Source organism: Borostomias antarcticus (genome assembly GCF_949987555.1).
Source record: "Borostomias antarcticus genome assembly, chromosome: 18".
Taxonomy (NCBI): domain Eukaryota; kingdom Metazoa; phylum Chordata; class Actinopteri; order Stomiiformes; family Stomiidae; genus Borostomias; species Borostomias antarcticus.
Genome location: NC_140251.1, coordinates 17,398,827 through 17,416,414, shown reverse-complemented (window position 1 = coordinate 17,416,414; position 17,588 = coordinate 17,398,827). Strand labels below are relative to the sequence as shown.

At 50.0% G+C, this 17,588-nt stretch overlaps 1 protein-coding gene across 1 annotated transcript in view; it reads right to left on the bottom strand.

Annotated features, from left to right (window-relative positions):
• The window catches only part of LOC311320953 (A-kinase anchor protein 13), a gene marked incomplete at its 3' end in the record, with an annotated part of 47,690 nt that overhangs the window by 472 nt on the left and 29,630 nt on the right, over positions 1 to 17,588 (bottom strand). The window contains exons 4-6 of the mRNA XM_084452820.1: positions 13,713 to 14,036; positions 4,964 to 5,147; positions 383 to 599 (exon numbers count right to left, since the gene is read on the bottom strand). Of these exons, the coding sequence (XP_084308946.1) occupies positions 383 to 599; positions 4,964 to 5,147; positions 13,713 to 14,036 (725 nt within the window). The remainder of the gene's footprint in view (positions 1 to 382; positions 600 to 4,963; positions 5,148 to 13,712; positions 14,037 to 17,588) is intronic.

Genomic DNA, 17,588 nt, shown 5'->3' with positions numbered 1-17,588 from the left:
AGAGTCAGTTTAGTCATATCACGACACACAAAGTAGCTCATTGTATGAAACAGGCTTCCGTGTCTCTCCCTAACCCTTTTTTCTCAATAGATATCTCTCCCTCTCAGAATGAGACTTTCAAAGAACTTCCTCAGGCCATGGCACTTGACAAAGAACAATGATTACGATAGATAGATATTACTCATCGTTTATGTTGGAGCGGGTACAATTTTCGATTCTAGCCAAAACCCCCAGATCAATCATTTACATGCGTCCACACAAAGATCGGTGTTTATTTGTTTGCCTCGAGCACGCCGGTCTCTTTTTTGGGCCCCGTCCTAGACGGAGCGAAGTACAAAGATAGGACTGTGTAAACCCGAAAACTGAGTCACCGGGCGCTTACCTCCGCTTCTCCCAGCAGGTGGTCTCTGTGCGTGCGGATGAGGCGCTGCAGCTCCTCTACCTCTCCTCGCAGACTGGGCGGCGGTCTGCCGGGCGCCGTCTCCGCCGTCAGGGTGTAGGTGTTCAGGGCGGGGTGGTGCCGCAGCGCCCGCCCCCCCGGGAGACCCCGGCGCTCCTCCTCCGGCGTCTTCGGTCGCCCCTCCGCCGCGCTCTCCGCCCTGGCCGACACAAACACACGCGCCGTCTCAGGGGCCGGCCGATGGCGTCGTCGGGTACGTCCCGGTCGGCCGATCGTCAATCGCTCAGCGCTTGGCCGGCGGGGGTCGGCCGAAAACGACACCCGTGAGCGACCTGCGAAGGCCCGCCGCCGCGCTCTCACGGATCTGGGACTGAAGAACTTTAACTCACCTCTGCCGGAATCGCAGCCAATAGCGTCACCTCAGACAGGCTAAACCCCGCCCACCCGGTAAACCCAGCCCTGGAGAGTGAGCCAATCCAAACTCGTCACATAACGCAGCATCAGCAGCTAAGCTAGCGCACCGCGCCTGTCGACCTCACCCGCTGGAAGCCGATTTCAGTGTTGAGTCAAGCTCAACCCGCCAAACTTGTATCGTCGCTGCTCGCTGGTTGGTGCAGGATAAGCGTGCCGGTCGTAGTGGACCAGCCTGTCACCCAGCCCGATGCCAGCTTCCAAGGAGGTTGGTTTTCACAGCCATGGTCTAGAACATGGAACGTACCACGTGTTCTATGTGGGAACGTTTAAATAGAACAGAGGAAATGGCTCTGCTTCCGTCACTCATGTGGAACTGCCCCACTTGGCAACAATGAGGAACCACACCAGCGAAGACAACGTAAACACAGAGGGGCTCTATTCTCGGCGTGCGTGTGCGTGCGTGCGTGTGCGTGTGCGTGCGCGTGCGTGTGTGCGTGCGTGTATGCGCTTGTGTGTTTGTGTGGCAATAGCTGGATTTACTCCAAGGATTGCGACAGCAGGTCTACAGTAGAGTATTGTGTACGTGTGTCTGTGTGAGTCTGTGTGTGTGTGTGTGTGTGTGTGTGTGTGTGTGTAGGGCTGTCAAGAAGGATGAAAAGGTCAATAAAAACACAGCTAGAAAGAAGAGTGTATATAAAGACAAAAGCACTCATCTAATCTCTGACATATTCCTTCCTCTGTGATTCTCATAAACAGATGACGTGTCCGTGTCAGTGGGATTATCTAGTCAAGAGATCTAGTCCCAGCTGAACTCTGGGAAACCCAACTGAACTCTGGGAAACCCAGCTGAACTCTGGGAAACAAACTCTGCTCTGTACAGTAGACTATTGTCCCACTGAGGCTCAGTGTAGGTGTGGAGCATTCTGTCTGGATAGTCATCTCTTCTATCTTTTCATGCCTCTCTCTCCCTCTCTCCCCCTCCCCCCCCCTCTCTCTCTCTCTCTCTCTCTCTCTCTCTCTCTCTCCCTCTCTCTCCCCCTGTCTCTCTCTCTCTCTCTCTCTCTCTCTCTCTCTCTCCCTCTCTCTCCCCCTGTCTCTCTCTCTCTCTCTCTCTCTCTCCCTCTCTCTCTCTCTCTCACACCACCCTCTCTCTCTTATACATAATATATAGAATGATAACGTTTCTCTCTCCTGGTCTCACAGACGAGAGGACCTCTGACTGACCCAGGGTGATGATGTCAAGTTACGTCGGTGAAGAGAAATAAAGCAAAACTTTCTCAGGACCACAGGGGAAGGTTGTGTGTGTGTGTGTGTGTGTGTGTGTGTGTGTGTGTGTGTGTGTGTGTGTGTGGGTGTGTTTGTGTGTGTGTGAGGGAGTATGAGGATGTGATTCAGTAATGAGGTCAGTCAGGGTGTGAAAGGGGCAAGGGACAGGTGAGTGAGGGGCGAGTGAGGGGCGAGTGAGGGGCGAGGGAGGGGCGAGTGAGGGGCGAGGGAGGGGTGAGGGAGGGGCGAGGGAGGGGCGAGGGAGGGGCGAGGGAGGGGCGAGTGAGGGGCGAGTGAGGGGCGAGGGAGGGGCGAGGGAGGGGCGAGGGAGGGGCGAGGGAGGGGCGAGGGAGGGGCGAGTGTGAGGTCTCACCTGCATCCCAGCCTAGCTGAATGGACAGGGAAAGGGGGGGGGGGGGGGGCTGGCGTGGGGGAGGTAGGTGACAACAGAAGCCCCTGAGCCCCTGCTGTAGTTAACTATTGGCGGTGGGGGGTCATTCAGCCCATACCACAGCAGGGTAGAGTCCTCTGCTCACACATGCAGCCCAGCAGTAGCAGGGTGGGTGAGTCAGCCTCTCCGCTCAGCTCACCTCAGGAGTCCTCAGTATACACCCTCCCAGTATACACCCTCCCAGTATACACCCTCCCAGTATACACCCTCCCAGTAAACACCCTCCCAGTATACACCCTCCCAGTATACACCCTCCCAGTATACACCCTCCCAGTAAACACCCCCCAAACCCCGGCATGCCAGTGAGCTGTGTGCTCTGCACTGTGGACTGTGTGCTGCAATGTGGGTCACTGGTCTGTTTGGAAAGCCTGTGTTATCTCCCGTGTCTACAATAGTTCTCTCTCTCTCCCTCTCCCTCTCTCTCTGTCTCACTCACACACAATAACACATACACTCACCCACCCACGCACGCACGCACACACACACACCAGGCCCAGTCCCTGGCCGTTCTCCTACGGTTCTCCTGTTTCACCAGCGGGTCCAAACCCGGGCACAGCCGGCACACTGTTGCCGCCGCCGACGGCCGTAACCCAGGAGACGGCGGTTACCAGGGCAAACTGTCGCTGGGCTTAAATCAAAAGCGTCTAATGAAAAGCAAGGCGATACACATGATATACCGTCTCCTTAAGATCTGTTTGGCCCAATCAACGCTAATTTATGTGCAGTGAAAATGTCATTCCTGTTTTATCTCTCCTGCCTCCCGCGGCAAAATCAGTCTAGAGACCTAGTAGGACAGATTAATATCAGTCTAGAGACCTAGTAGGACAGATTAATATCAGTCTAGAGGCCTAGTAGGACAGATTAATATCAGTCTAGTAGGACAGATTAATATCAGTCTAGACCTAGTAGGACAGATTAATATCAGTCTAGAGACCTAGTAGGACAGATTAATATCAGTCTAGAGGCCTAGTAGGACAGATTAATATCAGTCTAGAGACCTAGTAGGACAGATTAATATCAGTCTAGTAGGACAGATTAATATCAGTCTAGAGGCCTAGTAGGACAGATTAATATCAGTCTAGAGGCCTTGTAGGACAGATTAAGTGACAGTGTGTGAAATAATACTGTATTTACAAATGCTGTCAAAAACATCAAGATTCACATGATTTAGTTAACTGATGAAATAGCTCTGAAAGTGCACATTTTAAAGTAAATCACATGCGCCTAAAATACCTTTCTGTATTATTTGCTGTGGGCCCAATCTCTGCTCCCCTCACCCCCACCCTGACCCTCTGTGTGCTGCTGGGCCCAGAGTTCATGGGAACTCCCTCTCCCACAGTCAGCTGGTCAACACTGGGGCAACTTAAAGGGACATTACACTCAAAAATCCAAGTGTGTCAGAAGCTCACCAGATCTCAATGGCGGTGTCATGCCAACGCGGGTCCTGGTCCTACGTGTTTGACTGGGTAGACCCAGCACCACGTGACCCTCGACCCCAGAGACAAGGAAGACGCGCGCTGGATTAGACCAGGTATGAGGGTCAGTCACATCTTCTGGGGTTTGGATGTGAAGCATGACGCCACCTGCACAATCAGTGGCACTGGGCTTATCTTGACCACTGATTAGGCTCAGATACAGTACGAACGCGTATATCCATGCAAACCCAGTGATTTTCCCAGTGTTATGCCCCTCCGACCGCAGCGGGACTCTGAGGTCCAGTCTGTCTGTGTTGACACTGTTTATAGAGCCGGTCCCCGGCGTCACACTCTGTCCTTGTCCTCCAGGCTTATCGCCGTTCCCCCCCCGATCCTCCAAACACGTTTCAACATCCCCCAGACGCATAGCCCGAGACCTGCTGTGGTTCCCAGGCTGCTAGGCCGCCCACAGGACCGGTCATCTGGCTCTCTGGCCAAAAAACAGGTCTGAATCACCTCACCATCGTCTACGAGGACAGCTAGGATACCATCGTTTTTGTGGGATCGAAGGAGCCTTGTATCAACGATGCGACAATACTGTCCCACAGCGAGACGATGGAGTACGATGTGACCGTCTTCCATAAAACACTGATCCTGTTATACTTTATAACAGTACAGTATGTAACTCATTAGTCATATGACTGCCCTGTGGTACTCAAATGCATGATTTGCCTTTAGCTCTCAAACCTACAGTAGTATTGGCATGTTTGTGTCTGGGCTAATGGAACACATTTCACATTGGGTGTGGCATGGAGACATAATGTATTAATGAACAGATATACAGAACTACACATATATAATGTAGTTATGCACCTAAAACTAAAACACTATGTACTTAACATGTATTTCTTTATTTAAAAGTTCAGTTCAAGAGAATTTAGATAGGGAGTCCTTGCGGGACCATCTTTTGAAGAAAGAACAAGTAAATATACAGTAACATCCAAATGAGTGACTCACTGTGTGAGGAGGTCCTGTAGCTGGAGGTGGCCCCTCTTCTGGGCCAGGCTGCCCGGGGTGGAGCCCTGCTTGTTGGGCAGACGGAGTGCCTCGGTCCCCCCCGGCTGCTGGAGCAGGAACAGGGCCACCTTCCGGAGACCGCGCCGCGCCGCGAAGTGGAGGAGGGTCTCCTGGGGGCCGGACTCTGGGGGGGGGGGCGACGGAGAGAGGGAGGGAGGGGAAAACCCACAAGAGAGACGAGAAGAGCGTTAGAGACGTCTCCGTGAAAGAGTCGGCGTTCGGAGTCCTCTTGATTTAGCCACGCAGTTCCAGCAGATGATATCCATATATCCTTCTCTCCACCGCTCGGTAACACTGGAATGTCTATTGAGGTTTGGCAGTTTAAGAGTTTAAGGGTGCAGTTTGGCAGTTTAAGGGTGCAGTTTGGCAGTTTAAGGGTGCATTTCCATTGCCCCCATAGTGGACGAACAGGCACTGTGTCCCTCTCTCACTGCTCCCTCTCAACCCCCTCTCTCCTCACTCTCGCTCCCCTCCTACCTCCATAAAAACAATCCAGCTGCAGTATGGGTAATGTAGTCTTGTGCAGCTGCCTCTCTATCGCCTCCTCCCTCCATAGAAAACAGTCCAATTGCAGTATGGGTAGTGTAGTCTTACAGAACTGTCTCTATGCCGGTGTTGTGAGGGCTTGTTCAATGAAGTAAACAATCATAAAGAGGTGAAGTGAAACAAATCTCTATGTTGTATAATGGTTCTTATCTCTGACTCCCACAGGTTTCAGGAGCCTCTTAGGCCCCCAGAGACAGACCAGACCAGGGTTGACCTCCTGACATGTGTCCCAGTGTCTCCAGACAGCCATGGACCATGAGGACACAAGAGCAGGATTGTTCTGGAAGGGTTGTGATATATTGAGCTGCCCTAGTTCAGAGACACCACCGTCAATCACAATCTGTTATCTAGAGCCCATAGAAAAAGAGAGGTGTTACACCAAAAACAGTCCCACTAGAAAAGGGGATATGAGGATTGGGTCCTAGCAGGACAATGGTTGGTAAACTGATACATTCTACACAGGGCTGACATGTATACAGTACATAGTATGAAGTAATGTACTGTAGACGCATTACGATGTATACTTGTGGTAGTAATGTATAATGTGCCATACAGGAGACTGTCTCAGGGCTAGAGATTTGAGTAGAGGGAGTTCCCTCTCATTTCCCTCTGCCGTCCGCTTGCAGAGAAGAGGGGAAGTGAAAAAGAAAAAGAAGCATTTTATCTGGCCGCAACGCCAGAACCCGGAGTCTAGAGCACATGTGAGACAGCTAGAGAGTAATGGGCACGGCCAGTCATTTCCTCTCTGTCACTCACTTTCTACAGTCCAACAGCCCTGAGAGGAACAGTAGGGGAGAGAGAGAGAGAGAGAGAGAGGGAGGGAGGGAGAGAGAGGGAGAGAGGGAGAGAGGGAGGGAGAGAGAGAGAGAGAGGGAGAGAGAAAGAGAGAGGGAGGGAGAAAGAGGGGTGGGGAAGGAAAGAGAAGGAGGGAGATAGAAAGAAAGAGATGGAGGAGAGAGAAAGAGAAAGGGGAGAGAGAGAGAGAGAGAGAGAGAGAAAGGAGAGAGAGAGAGAGAGAGAGGGAGAGAGAAAGGGGAGAGAGAGAGAGAGAGGGAGAGAGAGAGAGAGAGGGGGAGAGAAAGGTTGGAGAGAGAGAGAGAGAGAGAGAGGGAGAGAAAGGGGAGAGGGGGGGGGAGACCCTAGCAAATCAGATTTTCCACCACAGCTCCATTCTCAGGGCATTCTCTCTCCCACAATCCTTCAGTGGAATAAACGCGGGGCGACGCGCTGGAATGCTGGCAGATCCTCCGCTGGCGTCCTCGCCGCTGGCACGGGATGAGACGGGCAGGGGGGATAAAAACCACCCGAGGGCAGTTTTACTGCAGTTTCATGATATTAATGCCCTCTCTGGGATCTGCCCCAGGCCGCCCGGCTGGCAGAGGGGAGGAAAGCATTTCAAATAGTATTTCAACCCCGGCCTGGTGCCGGTGTAGCAGAGGTGGTTCGGTGACCATACTCGGGTGAGACCCGGGGATCGGCGTGGTGTTAGCTCTCTGGACTAATCCCCAGGGTTGCCGTGAGATCGGCGGGCTTATACGGGCTTTTGGGTTGCCAGGTTTGAACACTCTGCACCCTGGCCTACAGGCCCACTGGTATCTCCAGCTGACAGGGTTCTGGCGGAACTGCCGAGGGGGCGTTCCAGGTCACACACACTGCAGCTGGGTGGACCGGCGCTGGATATCACACAGCCAGTTCTGTCCTCCACCGCCATGTTGTGATCCAGCAGTGCCCAGACCTGTCAGACCCCCCGACACACCCTGCAGGGGGGGCTGTCATTTTGGGATCGATAGACGTCTGGCTCACATTATTGAATGATTAACTCGCTTGTCCTTGGAACTAACGCTGTGGAACTCATGCTGGCCCCATTGATCCGAGTCTCTGTGCTCTGTGCTCGTCGTTCTCCCCTGACGGGGCCCCACCAGGTGTCCTGGACCAGCTGTAGCGGGGGAGGGAGGGTGGAAGATACTGGATCAGCGCTCAGGGCAACTTTACCCTGCAGGAAATGCCAGGGATGAAGAACGCATTACACAGCTGGCAGGTTAGAGAGAGGGGAAAGAGAGAGGGGGAGAGAGATATTGATCGAGAGAGAGAGAGAGAGAGAGAGAGAGAGAGAGAGAGAGAAGAATGTATTCCTAACCTGCAGGATCATCTAAAAAAATGACAGTTTTTTTCTCTCTCTCTCTCTGGCATTTTCCTTTTTTCCCCAAAACATCAGAGACAGAATCAAATATGTCCAGTCTGGCCTCGGGTAGCGTCTCAATCCTGAGTGACCAGGAGACAGACAGGAAATAGGGTCCGTCTCCCCGGTGTCCTCATAACCAGCGTGTACAGGATGCTTACATCTGCACGCACGTGGAAAGCCTGAATCAAATCCCAGCCGTGTACAGTAAGCGGTCTGTCGGACGGGCGTGTCCGTCTGTCTAAACACCGGTGTCTTTTTACTGTACATACAGAAGAGCACAGAGGTTCTGGGCGGCGTTTTGGCCACATCACAGACCTGGCAGAGGAAGTCCAACTGCCTCGACATCACAGACCTGGCAGAGGAAGTCCAACTGCCTCGACATCACAGACCTGGCAGAGGAAGTCCAACTGCCTCGACATCACAGACCTGGCAGAGGAAGTCCAACTGCCTCGACATCACAGACCTGGCAGAGGAAGTCCAACTGCCTCGACATCACAGACCTGGCAGAGGAAGTCCAACTGCCTCGACATCACAGACCTGGCAGAGGAAGTCCAACTGCCTCGACATCACAGACCTGGCAGAGGAAGTCCAACTGCCTCGACATCACAGACCTGGCAGAGGAAGTCCAACTGCCTCGACATCACAGACCTGGCAGAGGAAGTCCAACTGCCTCGACTGTCCATAACGTGGACATTAGAGCAGGTCCGCTGCGGTCCGCGACATGAAACAGACCCCGACACACTCGTAGAGACAGAGCAGGCGACGGACGGCCACAGCGCAGAGCCACAAACATCTGGAGTGGAACGCAGAGGAGTGATGTCATACTGACCCTATTATCCAGCCGGTCTGATAGAGAACAATCCACCTCTGGGCCAGAGAGACGAAGGATGGGATGAGAGAGAAGAGGATGAGGGAGGGAGGGAAGGGGGGAGGGAGGGTACCCTCTCTTCTCTCTCTCTTTTGCTATGTGGGTTTTTGTGTTGATCTTATCTGTCTCTGATGGAAGCACTTGTTAAAGAGCCCAGCGGTGAGAGAATCTGACCTGTCCGAAAGGTCGCTGGTTCGAGACAGGGCCAGCCCCCTTCCCCAGTCACTGCCAACCATAGGGAGGGAAAGTAATCTCATCGCCCCCTAGTGGTAGCGTTCCTAATGCCGAAAGAATGAATAGGATTTCTCATAGACACGTCTTTTGAAAAATTATACTGTATCTTGGTCGACACCGAAAAGTTAGTAGAATGCCTTAAACGGCAAATACTTGGAGACAAACTTTATTGATTCTGGTGATCATAGTTGATTTTCAATCACAATCCGAATTATGAAAATATTTTTCTTAAAGTCGCACTGAAACGGACGTTTGAGATCATCTAACTTCTGTAGTTTGACGTATTTCCGACGCAAACAAGCTATGAGGGTGGGACATGCGTATTTGATTTGAACATTGACAAGTGGACGGGTTTTAAGAACTTTAAATCTTTTTTAAATCTAAGGTACCTGTTGTCGTCATTGCACGTGACCTACCATAAGTAAGAAATTATATACTTTGATATACGATTACAACAAAAGTAGAATTTTGTAAATTTTTTGGCATAAATTGTTGAATATGTGAACACTATGACCAATTATGTGAACCAAAATGGGACAGAATGCTTTTTTCATTTCAGTGCGACTTTAAATTCCATTGACTTTGACTGGAGGAATGGAGCAATTTCGAAAATTTGAAAGAAGGCGAAATACTGTTTGAAATTCTCACGGTTAGTAGGTTATAACTGTAAAGACACTCACAAGTTTTTGTTTTGATAACTTCACCGAAATGGCTTCGTAGTAATTATTAGAAAATCCGGTCTATGGGAGTTTACATTGAAACTCCTCTCCGATAGGAACAGATCCGCTAGGGGCGCATGTTTTCACTTTCCCTCCCTATTGAGCCCTTGATTAATCCCATCACCAGCTCAACCAGGCCAGTCTGGCTAAAGGTGGATGGGCTGCAGTATTACATCCTGCTGTTCTCTTGATAGTTCTGACCAAATGTCATTGCCCGACCGATGCACTTCCCTTTAGACGGTGACGTAAGTAAACCAATACACAGTGGCTTATCTGGACATCTACACATATTTGATGTTAAATAAAAGTGGGAGAGTTCATTAAACATATTTGCATTCACTAGTTGACTCGCTAGTGTGTAGTTAGCTAGTGATTACTTTTTAAGAAGCAATTTATTTACTTAGACGCAGTTGTGCTTAGGGTTTTGTGTTGAGAATGGACCGTCAGAGTGGGTGAAGTATAATTATAACAATAGCAGCTTGTAAAGAAAAGACTTCTATTTAGGCAAAAGAAAGTAATTATGTTTATTAGTACATAAAAAGTGTAACGTTGGTTGATTCACAAGCACTAGCGAGCTAGCTGACCCTCTGTTGCGTTAGGTTGCAGTTCACAAAAACAATCACTTTAGTCCAGGGGCCTATCCAAGATCAGTACCACTTTAGTCCAGGGGCCTATCCAAGATCAGTACCACTTTAGTCCAGGGGCCTATCCAAGATCAGTACCACTTTAGTCCAGGGGCCTATCCAAGATCAGTATCACTTTAGTCCAGGGGCCTATCCAAGATCAGTACCACTTTAGTCCAAGGGCCTATCCAAGATCAGTACCACTTTAGTCCAGGGGCCTATCCAAGATCAGTACCACCTCAGGTGACCAAACAATTTTGGTAATGTTCCAGAAAGTGGGGCAGGTGGCATCACACACCTGTATCTTCGACAACACACTGTTACATGACATCAAGAGGAAATGCTGTTCCCACTGACATCAATACAGACGAGAGCTCAGGCTCCACAGACCACAGTCTGCCTGACAGGAAGTCTGTCACGCTAGATGAGGAGTGGTTCCTGTGCCCTGAGGCCTTGTCCCGACCGAGCCCTCTCAGGTACCGTGAAGCCGGTTCCATGCTGAACATGAACTGTGTCGACAGGTGTGATTTTCAGCTGAAGAGCGACTTGCTGGAGAATATACTGGAGTGTGGAGGGCCCATAATGCTCTTTGGGTTTCCTGAAATGCTGCAGCGTGAACTGGACAATATGGCGCCTATGAGCGTTACCAGGGCGATGGCTGCTCCAGAGCGCCAGGACACTGTGAGCTCAATCCAGCTTCACTTGAGTCATTTCAGTCTCTTCGGGTGTGGAGACAGGACTATTTTTATGTTCAGCACTTGGAGTTGCACTTTGTGTATGACTTGTGCTATATAAAGATTGATTGATTGATTGATTGATTGATTGATTGATTGATTGATTGATTGATTGATTGATTGATTGATTGATTGATTGATTGATTGATTGATTGATTGATTGATTGATTGATTGATTGATTGATTACAGCTGCTGTGCAGCACTGTATCGGGGCCGGACGTTTTGAGGAGGAAGAGGAAGGAGGAGATAAATGACTAATACATAAGGGTCTCTGCCCGGACCCTTATGATTTAAAACTTCGTAAAAAGCATGTGTCTGAAATCCAAACAGTACAATGCCTGAGTAGGCATTAGCATGTTGATTCTGCATCACCAGGGGCTTGAACTCACAACCAGATACCAAGGGAAGGTCATGTTCTTGTTGCGTCAAGGGAGAAGCTAAAGTTGACCTAAAAAAAAGTATAAATGTCACAGCTAGATATTTACACCGCAGGAATCCTGCATGGACGTATTAGTAGGCCGACATACTGTGATGGAGATGTGGGACTCTGGACTGAGCATGGATTCACTGATTGACTGATTTGATTGGATTGAACGCAGGTGGGACTGATTGAGATGTAAGCAGATGTTTGCATGTTCTCCCCGTGGGCAAGGGTTTCCCCCATAAAGAACCCAATATGACAAACATGCAGAACAACGGATGGCTAACGTTGTCCATCCCTGAGGAAGACGGACAGGAGAACCTGGTTGACCCCCGGGCAGCGCTGCCTACAGTCTGCTCCCGGCTGCCCGCGGGGGAAGGATGACAGGATGGGCGAAGAGCAGAGAAATTTCATCAGTGGACACTTCTGTCACTGTGTGGGTCCCCTGACCCCTCACCTGGACCAGGATTACAGATTGGATACGGACACTGACACTGTTTGCCCCTCACCTGACCCCATCGCCTGAACTTTGACCTCTCTTTGGATTACCCCTTGTATTAAATCTCTCCCGCAAGCAGAACTGTTACTGTCTCCTGTCTGGTTGTTTGGGTTCTGTTTAGACAAAATATTACATTGGCTAAATGACCTCATTGTAACTTTGACACATCTGGCCGCTACGAGAGCGCTGAAGAACAGAGAGCTCTTCTGAAGCGCCGTGCTTCAGGGGAACGCTTCCCACCAACGCGCCCTGTGTTCCGGCCAGACTTCCTCTGTTGTTGCAGTAAGCAAAATCAACACGACACGGGCAAACGTTTCCATCACGACCTGGAGTCTGCGTCGCACGGCCGAAGCTACAACCTCAAGACGGCGTCTGAGTTTGTCCGTTTCACGACCTCTTCAGACTCCAGACTCCTCAGCGAGCCGAGACTCCTTGCCTGCCGCTCCGTCTTTCTCCTGACCCCCCCTCCCCCCCCCCCAGCGTGAAGAACGGGGCCAGCACCACCACCGGTGACCACAGCCCGCCTCCTAGGTCCAAACGCAACAAGCATCACTCAGCCGGGACCAAAAAAAACCTGGTTGTTTATGACAAACATGTCCCGCGTTGCTGAGGAACAGGCTCCCGATCGGGGTTAGCGTGTACAGTGACCTCCGCGGGCTAGGAACCAAGACCTCCTAATTGAGTGGGAATGTTTGTCTTCAGCATTTCTGACATCGCGATCCGGAGTGACTTATTATTGTGACGGCCCGATCTGATCTGAGAACAACGGGAGGGAGGGGGGGGGGGGGGCTTGGCAGTGAATAGAGAGAGAGAGAGAGAGAGAGAGAGAGAGAGAGAGAGAGGTAGCCAGCCAAGAACATGGCGTGGAGAGGAGCTATTGTAAGCTTCCAAACATTCAGCTAATCATGAGCGGGTCATTAGCGAGGCACCTGGTGGGCCTGCTCTAGAACGGCGCCAGAACTGGGCCGAGCCCAGCGGACCTCCCACAGAGGGACGGAGAAATGTTCCCTTCTGCAGAACCACTCCGGCGGGGCACGGAGCCAGAACACACTGCATGACGGGGACATCGATCCATCCCCGAGACCCCCTGGGGAGAAGGGAGTATTCTAGCAACACAGAACTGCTGCGGCCAAGCCGGTCTCGAAGGGAAGGGAACAGGGTGTTCATTCCAACAGGACCAACCCTTCAAAGTGACTATAGTGATCAAGAACTGTCTCAACAGTTGGGACTATAGTGAGTATTTTTGAAAAGAAAATGTAAAAAAGTATCTGTGTATATAAGTAGCACGCAATACTCAAGGAATTAAGCTGGATCAAAGTGCTTGCTGGAGGATCATCATACTTATAAGCTTAGCATATTATGCTAATCTTCTCAGTCCTACATAATGAGTCATGTTTCATTCTCACCATAGACGGATTATGACATGATGGGCCCCTGGGCACAGACACGTAAAGGGCCCCCCCACCCATTCCATGTATCAAATTTTTTAATTTAATTTTTGAATAAATGGCCTGTGAGCGGCTAAAGATTGCCCAGGCAGAGCTGGTTGATGCTGCTAGGGAAAGGCATGTCTGGGGCCCCCTGCTGGAACTGCTGCCTCCGCGACCCGACCCCGGATAAGCGGATGACGATGGATGGATGGAATTTTTTAATTGTATTAAGTGAATGTGAAGTAAGAAGTGAATTAAGTGAATGTTTAGGCTATTGCTTCAGTTTTTCAGCAGAATTTTTGAGGCTCTGTTACTGAATGAATGACTAAGCCTTTTGACTATGTGACAAGAAATGCAAAGGGCCCCCTGATCTCTTGGGCCCCTGGGCCTGGGCCCGGCAGGCCCGCTCAGTAATACGTCTTTGATTCTCACCCATGCCGTGGTCCGGGGCGGTCCCGTTGCCGGGCGGCTGGGTGCCCAGGACGCTCCACCCCTCCGGCAGGGCCAGGTGCCCGAGGGCCAGCGCCAGGCTCTCGTCCAGCCTCTCGCACTCCCTCAGGGGCACCTGCTGCCGCTCGTCCAGCAGCAGCGCCCCCTCCAGGCCGTCGCGCCTCCCCGCCGTCCGCACCAGGAAGTGGGCCATGTCCAGCGCCAGGTCCTGCACGAACTGGAAGCGCTCCTCCGCCACCGGGTCCACGGCGCCGCCGGGCCGGGCCGAGCATAGCGTCACCTGGACCGACTCGCAGCGGTCGTGGGCTGGGGAGGAAGAGGAGGAGGAGGAGGAGAGAGAGAGGAGGGGTAAAGGACAGGGAGGAAGGGGTTAAATTAACACACCCCGTCTGACTTGGCACAACGTGTACACAGTGCAGTGATTCATTCATATACATGTACACTACAGTACGGTTGAATGCCCGTCATGTCACACAGAGAGATCGTGAGAGCGACTTGGGACAGATCGTACGGCGATGGAGGTGATAAGAACCAGAAAGACCCGCTTTTATGGGTTCAGCACTGCTTCCTCTCACCCAGTTAACCCAGAACAGAGGAGGTAGGTAGATAGCAGGTAGATATCGGTCCTGGGATTGAGGAAGACATGGAGGGAGGTCCAGATTAGGACAGATTACCAGATTACCAACGATCGGTCTGTTCAGTCTGACATCTCACTGGTGTGGGCAAAGGGGCGTCTCCATAGGGTGTTTCCACAGTGTAATGTATGCAGATGATTGGCTCAACATCCAATCAATCAATTTGTGTATTTATGTGAACTCATCAACACTGTAAATGAGGGAAACCTCAGTGCTTTACAAGTGTAAATAAAGTGAAAAGTGAAAATTAAATTAAATCAGAACTATGAATTGTATGACGTATACCACACATTTGCTGGTGACGGCTGTCAATCATGTAGCTAGACCAACCCTATAACACATCGGAGCATGCTGATTGGCCGGTCTGATCCATGGACCGAACCAGAACGTGACCTTGTGAGATCTGGCTGGTTTAGCGGGCGTGTGACTAAACAGCTCTTTCTACAGACGGATCCTGGACAGAGATGTGAACAGAAGCGGCGTGATTTAGACGAGGCCGCGCTGTCCTCTGCGTCTCCAAATTCCACTGTGAGAGACATATTTGGGTTGCTATGAAGCACGAGGCCCAAACATTAAACATACTTTGCTGTAGAAGAGGTTTTAAAAACCACTAAGTCTGGAGAAGTGTGAAAAAAATTGACATTCATCAGCTGGTGCGAGACCAGCGATGTGCCACATGGCAGAACGATGGAATTAAAACCAGCCAGGTGTGACGTCTCAGAGAGGACGAACACACACTCTCACACACTCTCACACACTCTCACTGACCCTTGAAACACACTGTTACTGTAAAAACACAGCAATGAACTAAGGCAAAGGCTGTAGTCCAACAATCCTGCAGATTGAATATTCTAACTTCCAAGTGAAGTGACTATTAGATAATCTGCATCCAAAACAGACTACAGTACCTATTACATTATATTGTACTTACTGTACTTAACAGAGTACCTCATACATAACTACACCTACATCTGAAACCGAGAACCATTCTTAGTCTACATTACAGGGTACCTCATACAGGAAATACTCTACACCCTAAACTGAGAACCATTTAGCCTACATACTCTATATCTCAATTCATTTAGCCTACATACTCTATATCTCAATTCATTTAGCCTACATACTCTATATCTCAATTCATTTAGCCTACATACTCTATATCTCAATTCCCAAACAAACAAATTTAACAGAGAAGCAAAGCAGTTTTAGCCTCATGAGACTCTCCTCATCTCACGAGTTCACTTTCCGTTTCTCTCCGTAAATCAGTCTGGACTTCCCCCTATATCGAACGCTTTCTCTCCTGACCGAGCCAATCAGTGACTGTGTTCTGACTGTGTTCTGCCCCCCAGCGGAACGTAGCCCCTGACTGGTTCCCACAGTTGATGCGTGAAAATGAAATACAGGCCTCTCGCAAAACAGTCTCCCAAAGCAACGAGCAATAACATTAGCATTAGTAGAGTAAACAGCTCTAACTGCAGTATTGCAGAAAAAGACTCACTCAATAATAACAATTAAGAACAAGACTAGGGGAGTTTCTCGGAGGAAAAGATGTTTTCGCCATTCTTACGACTGGAAATGGCAAAAGATTTGTTACGTTGATGGTCTGAAGGAGTTAGTCTGTCAGGCAAGTATACCTGCTCACTGAAATCATTGGAGAAAAGGGGAAGAAGGCCAGACTGATCTGTGGAGAGAAACTGAAAGTGAGCTCACTAGATCAGGATGGTCTCACGTGGCTAGAGAAGTTTAAACTGCAATAGGATGAATGTTTTGTTATTCATATTCATGCTATCAACAGTGAAGCATGAGCCATGAACCAGGTCTATCTTAGGATCTATCTAAACTGTTTAAAGCATGGTAGAGGTAGTAGGTTATACCATGCCCCCCCCCCCCTCTCTCTCTCTGTTCTCTCTCTCTCTCTCTCTCTCTCTCTCTGTCACTCTTTCTTCACTTGCAGTCAAACAATTACCACATAAAATACCAAAGTATTGTCCAAAGTATTGTACTACAGTGTACAGTATTAAACTACCCAGTAACCATGCATCACAATCAAATTGTCTGCCCCCCCCACACACACACCCCAGAGAGCAGCGCTGGAGCTGAGGGGTGTTTAAACAGGAGGAATCAGCCTTAACTACCCTTATTGAGGAAGCATTACAGTGACTAAGCACTGTCAATACCGTCTCTCTCTCTCTCTCTCTCTCTCTCTCTCTCTCTCTCTCTCTTTTCTATCCTACCACTTTCCCTGATTGTGGAGTTTGGAAAATAGTCTGGATGGATTATGATTGGACCCTCCTGGTTTTGTTATGAGTTATTGTTTGCTTTTAGTTTCTGTTATTTGTTGGTTTTGGTTGTAGTGGGCTTGGGTTTTGGTTTTTATTTCCTGTGGGGTGTTGAAGTGGTGGTTGCTTAGTCTTTTGTAAGGATGTTTCATTAAAGAGCATCAAAAGTCTCTCTCTCTCTCTCTCTCTCTCTCTCTCTCTCTTGCTTCTATAGGAAGACCATGGATGATAGCCATACGACTCACATTACCCATGACACAGGAGTTACAGAAGACACCAATCACTCTCTCGCTCTCCTTCTTTCTTTCTTTCTTTCTTTCTCTCTCTCTCTCTCTCACACACACATACACCACCACGAATCAGAGCCCAGGCAGCCATCAATATGCCCTCCAGTATGACACCGTAGTCTTCTCCTATGCTGCGCTGCTACCGCTACACACTGCTACCGCTACACACTTCTACCGCTACACACTTCTACCGCTACACACTTCTACCGCTACACACTGCTACCGCTACACACTGCTACCGCTACACACTGCTACCGCTACACACTTCTACCGCTACACACTGCTACAGTACCACTACACATTGCTACCGCTACACAATGCTACCACTACACACTGCTACACACTGATATCGCTACACACTTCTACCGCTACACACTGCTACCGCTACACAATGCTACCGCTACACACTTCTACCGCTACACACTGCTACCGCTACACACTGCTACCGCTACACACTGCTACCACTACACACTTCTACCGCTACACACTGCTACCGCTACACACTGCTACCGCTACACACTTCTACCGCTACACACTGCTACCACTACACATTGCTACCGCTACACAATGCTACCACTACACACTGCTACACACTGATATCGCTACACACTTCTACCGCTACACACTGCTACCGCTACACAATGCTACCGCTACACA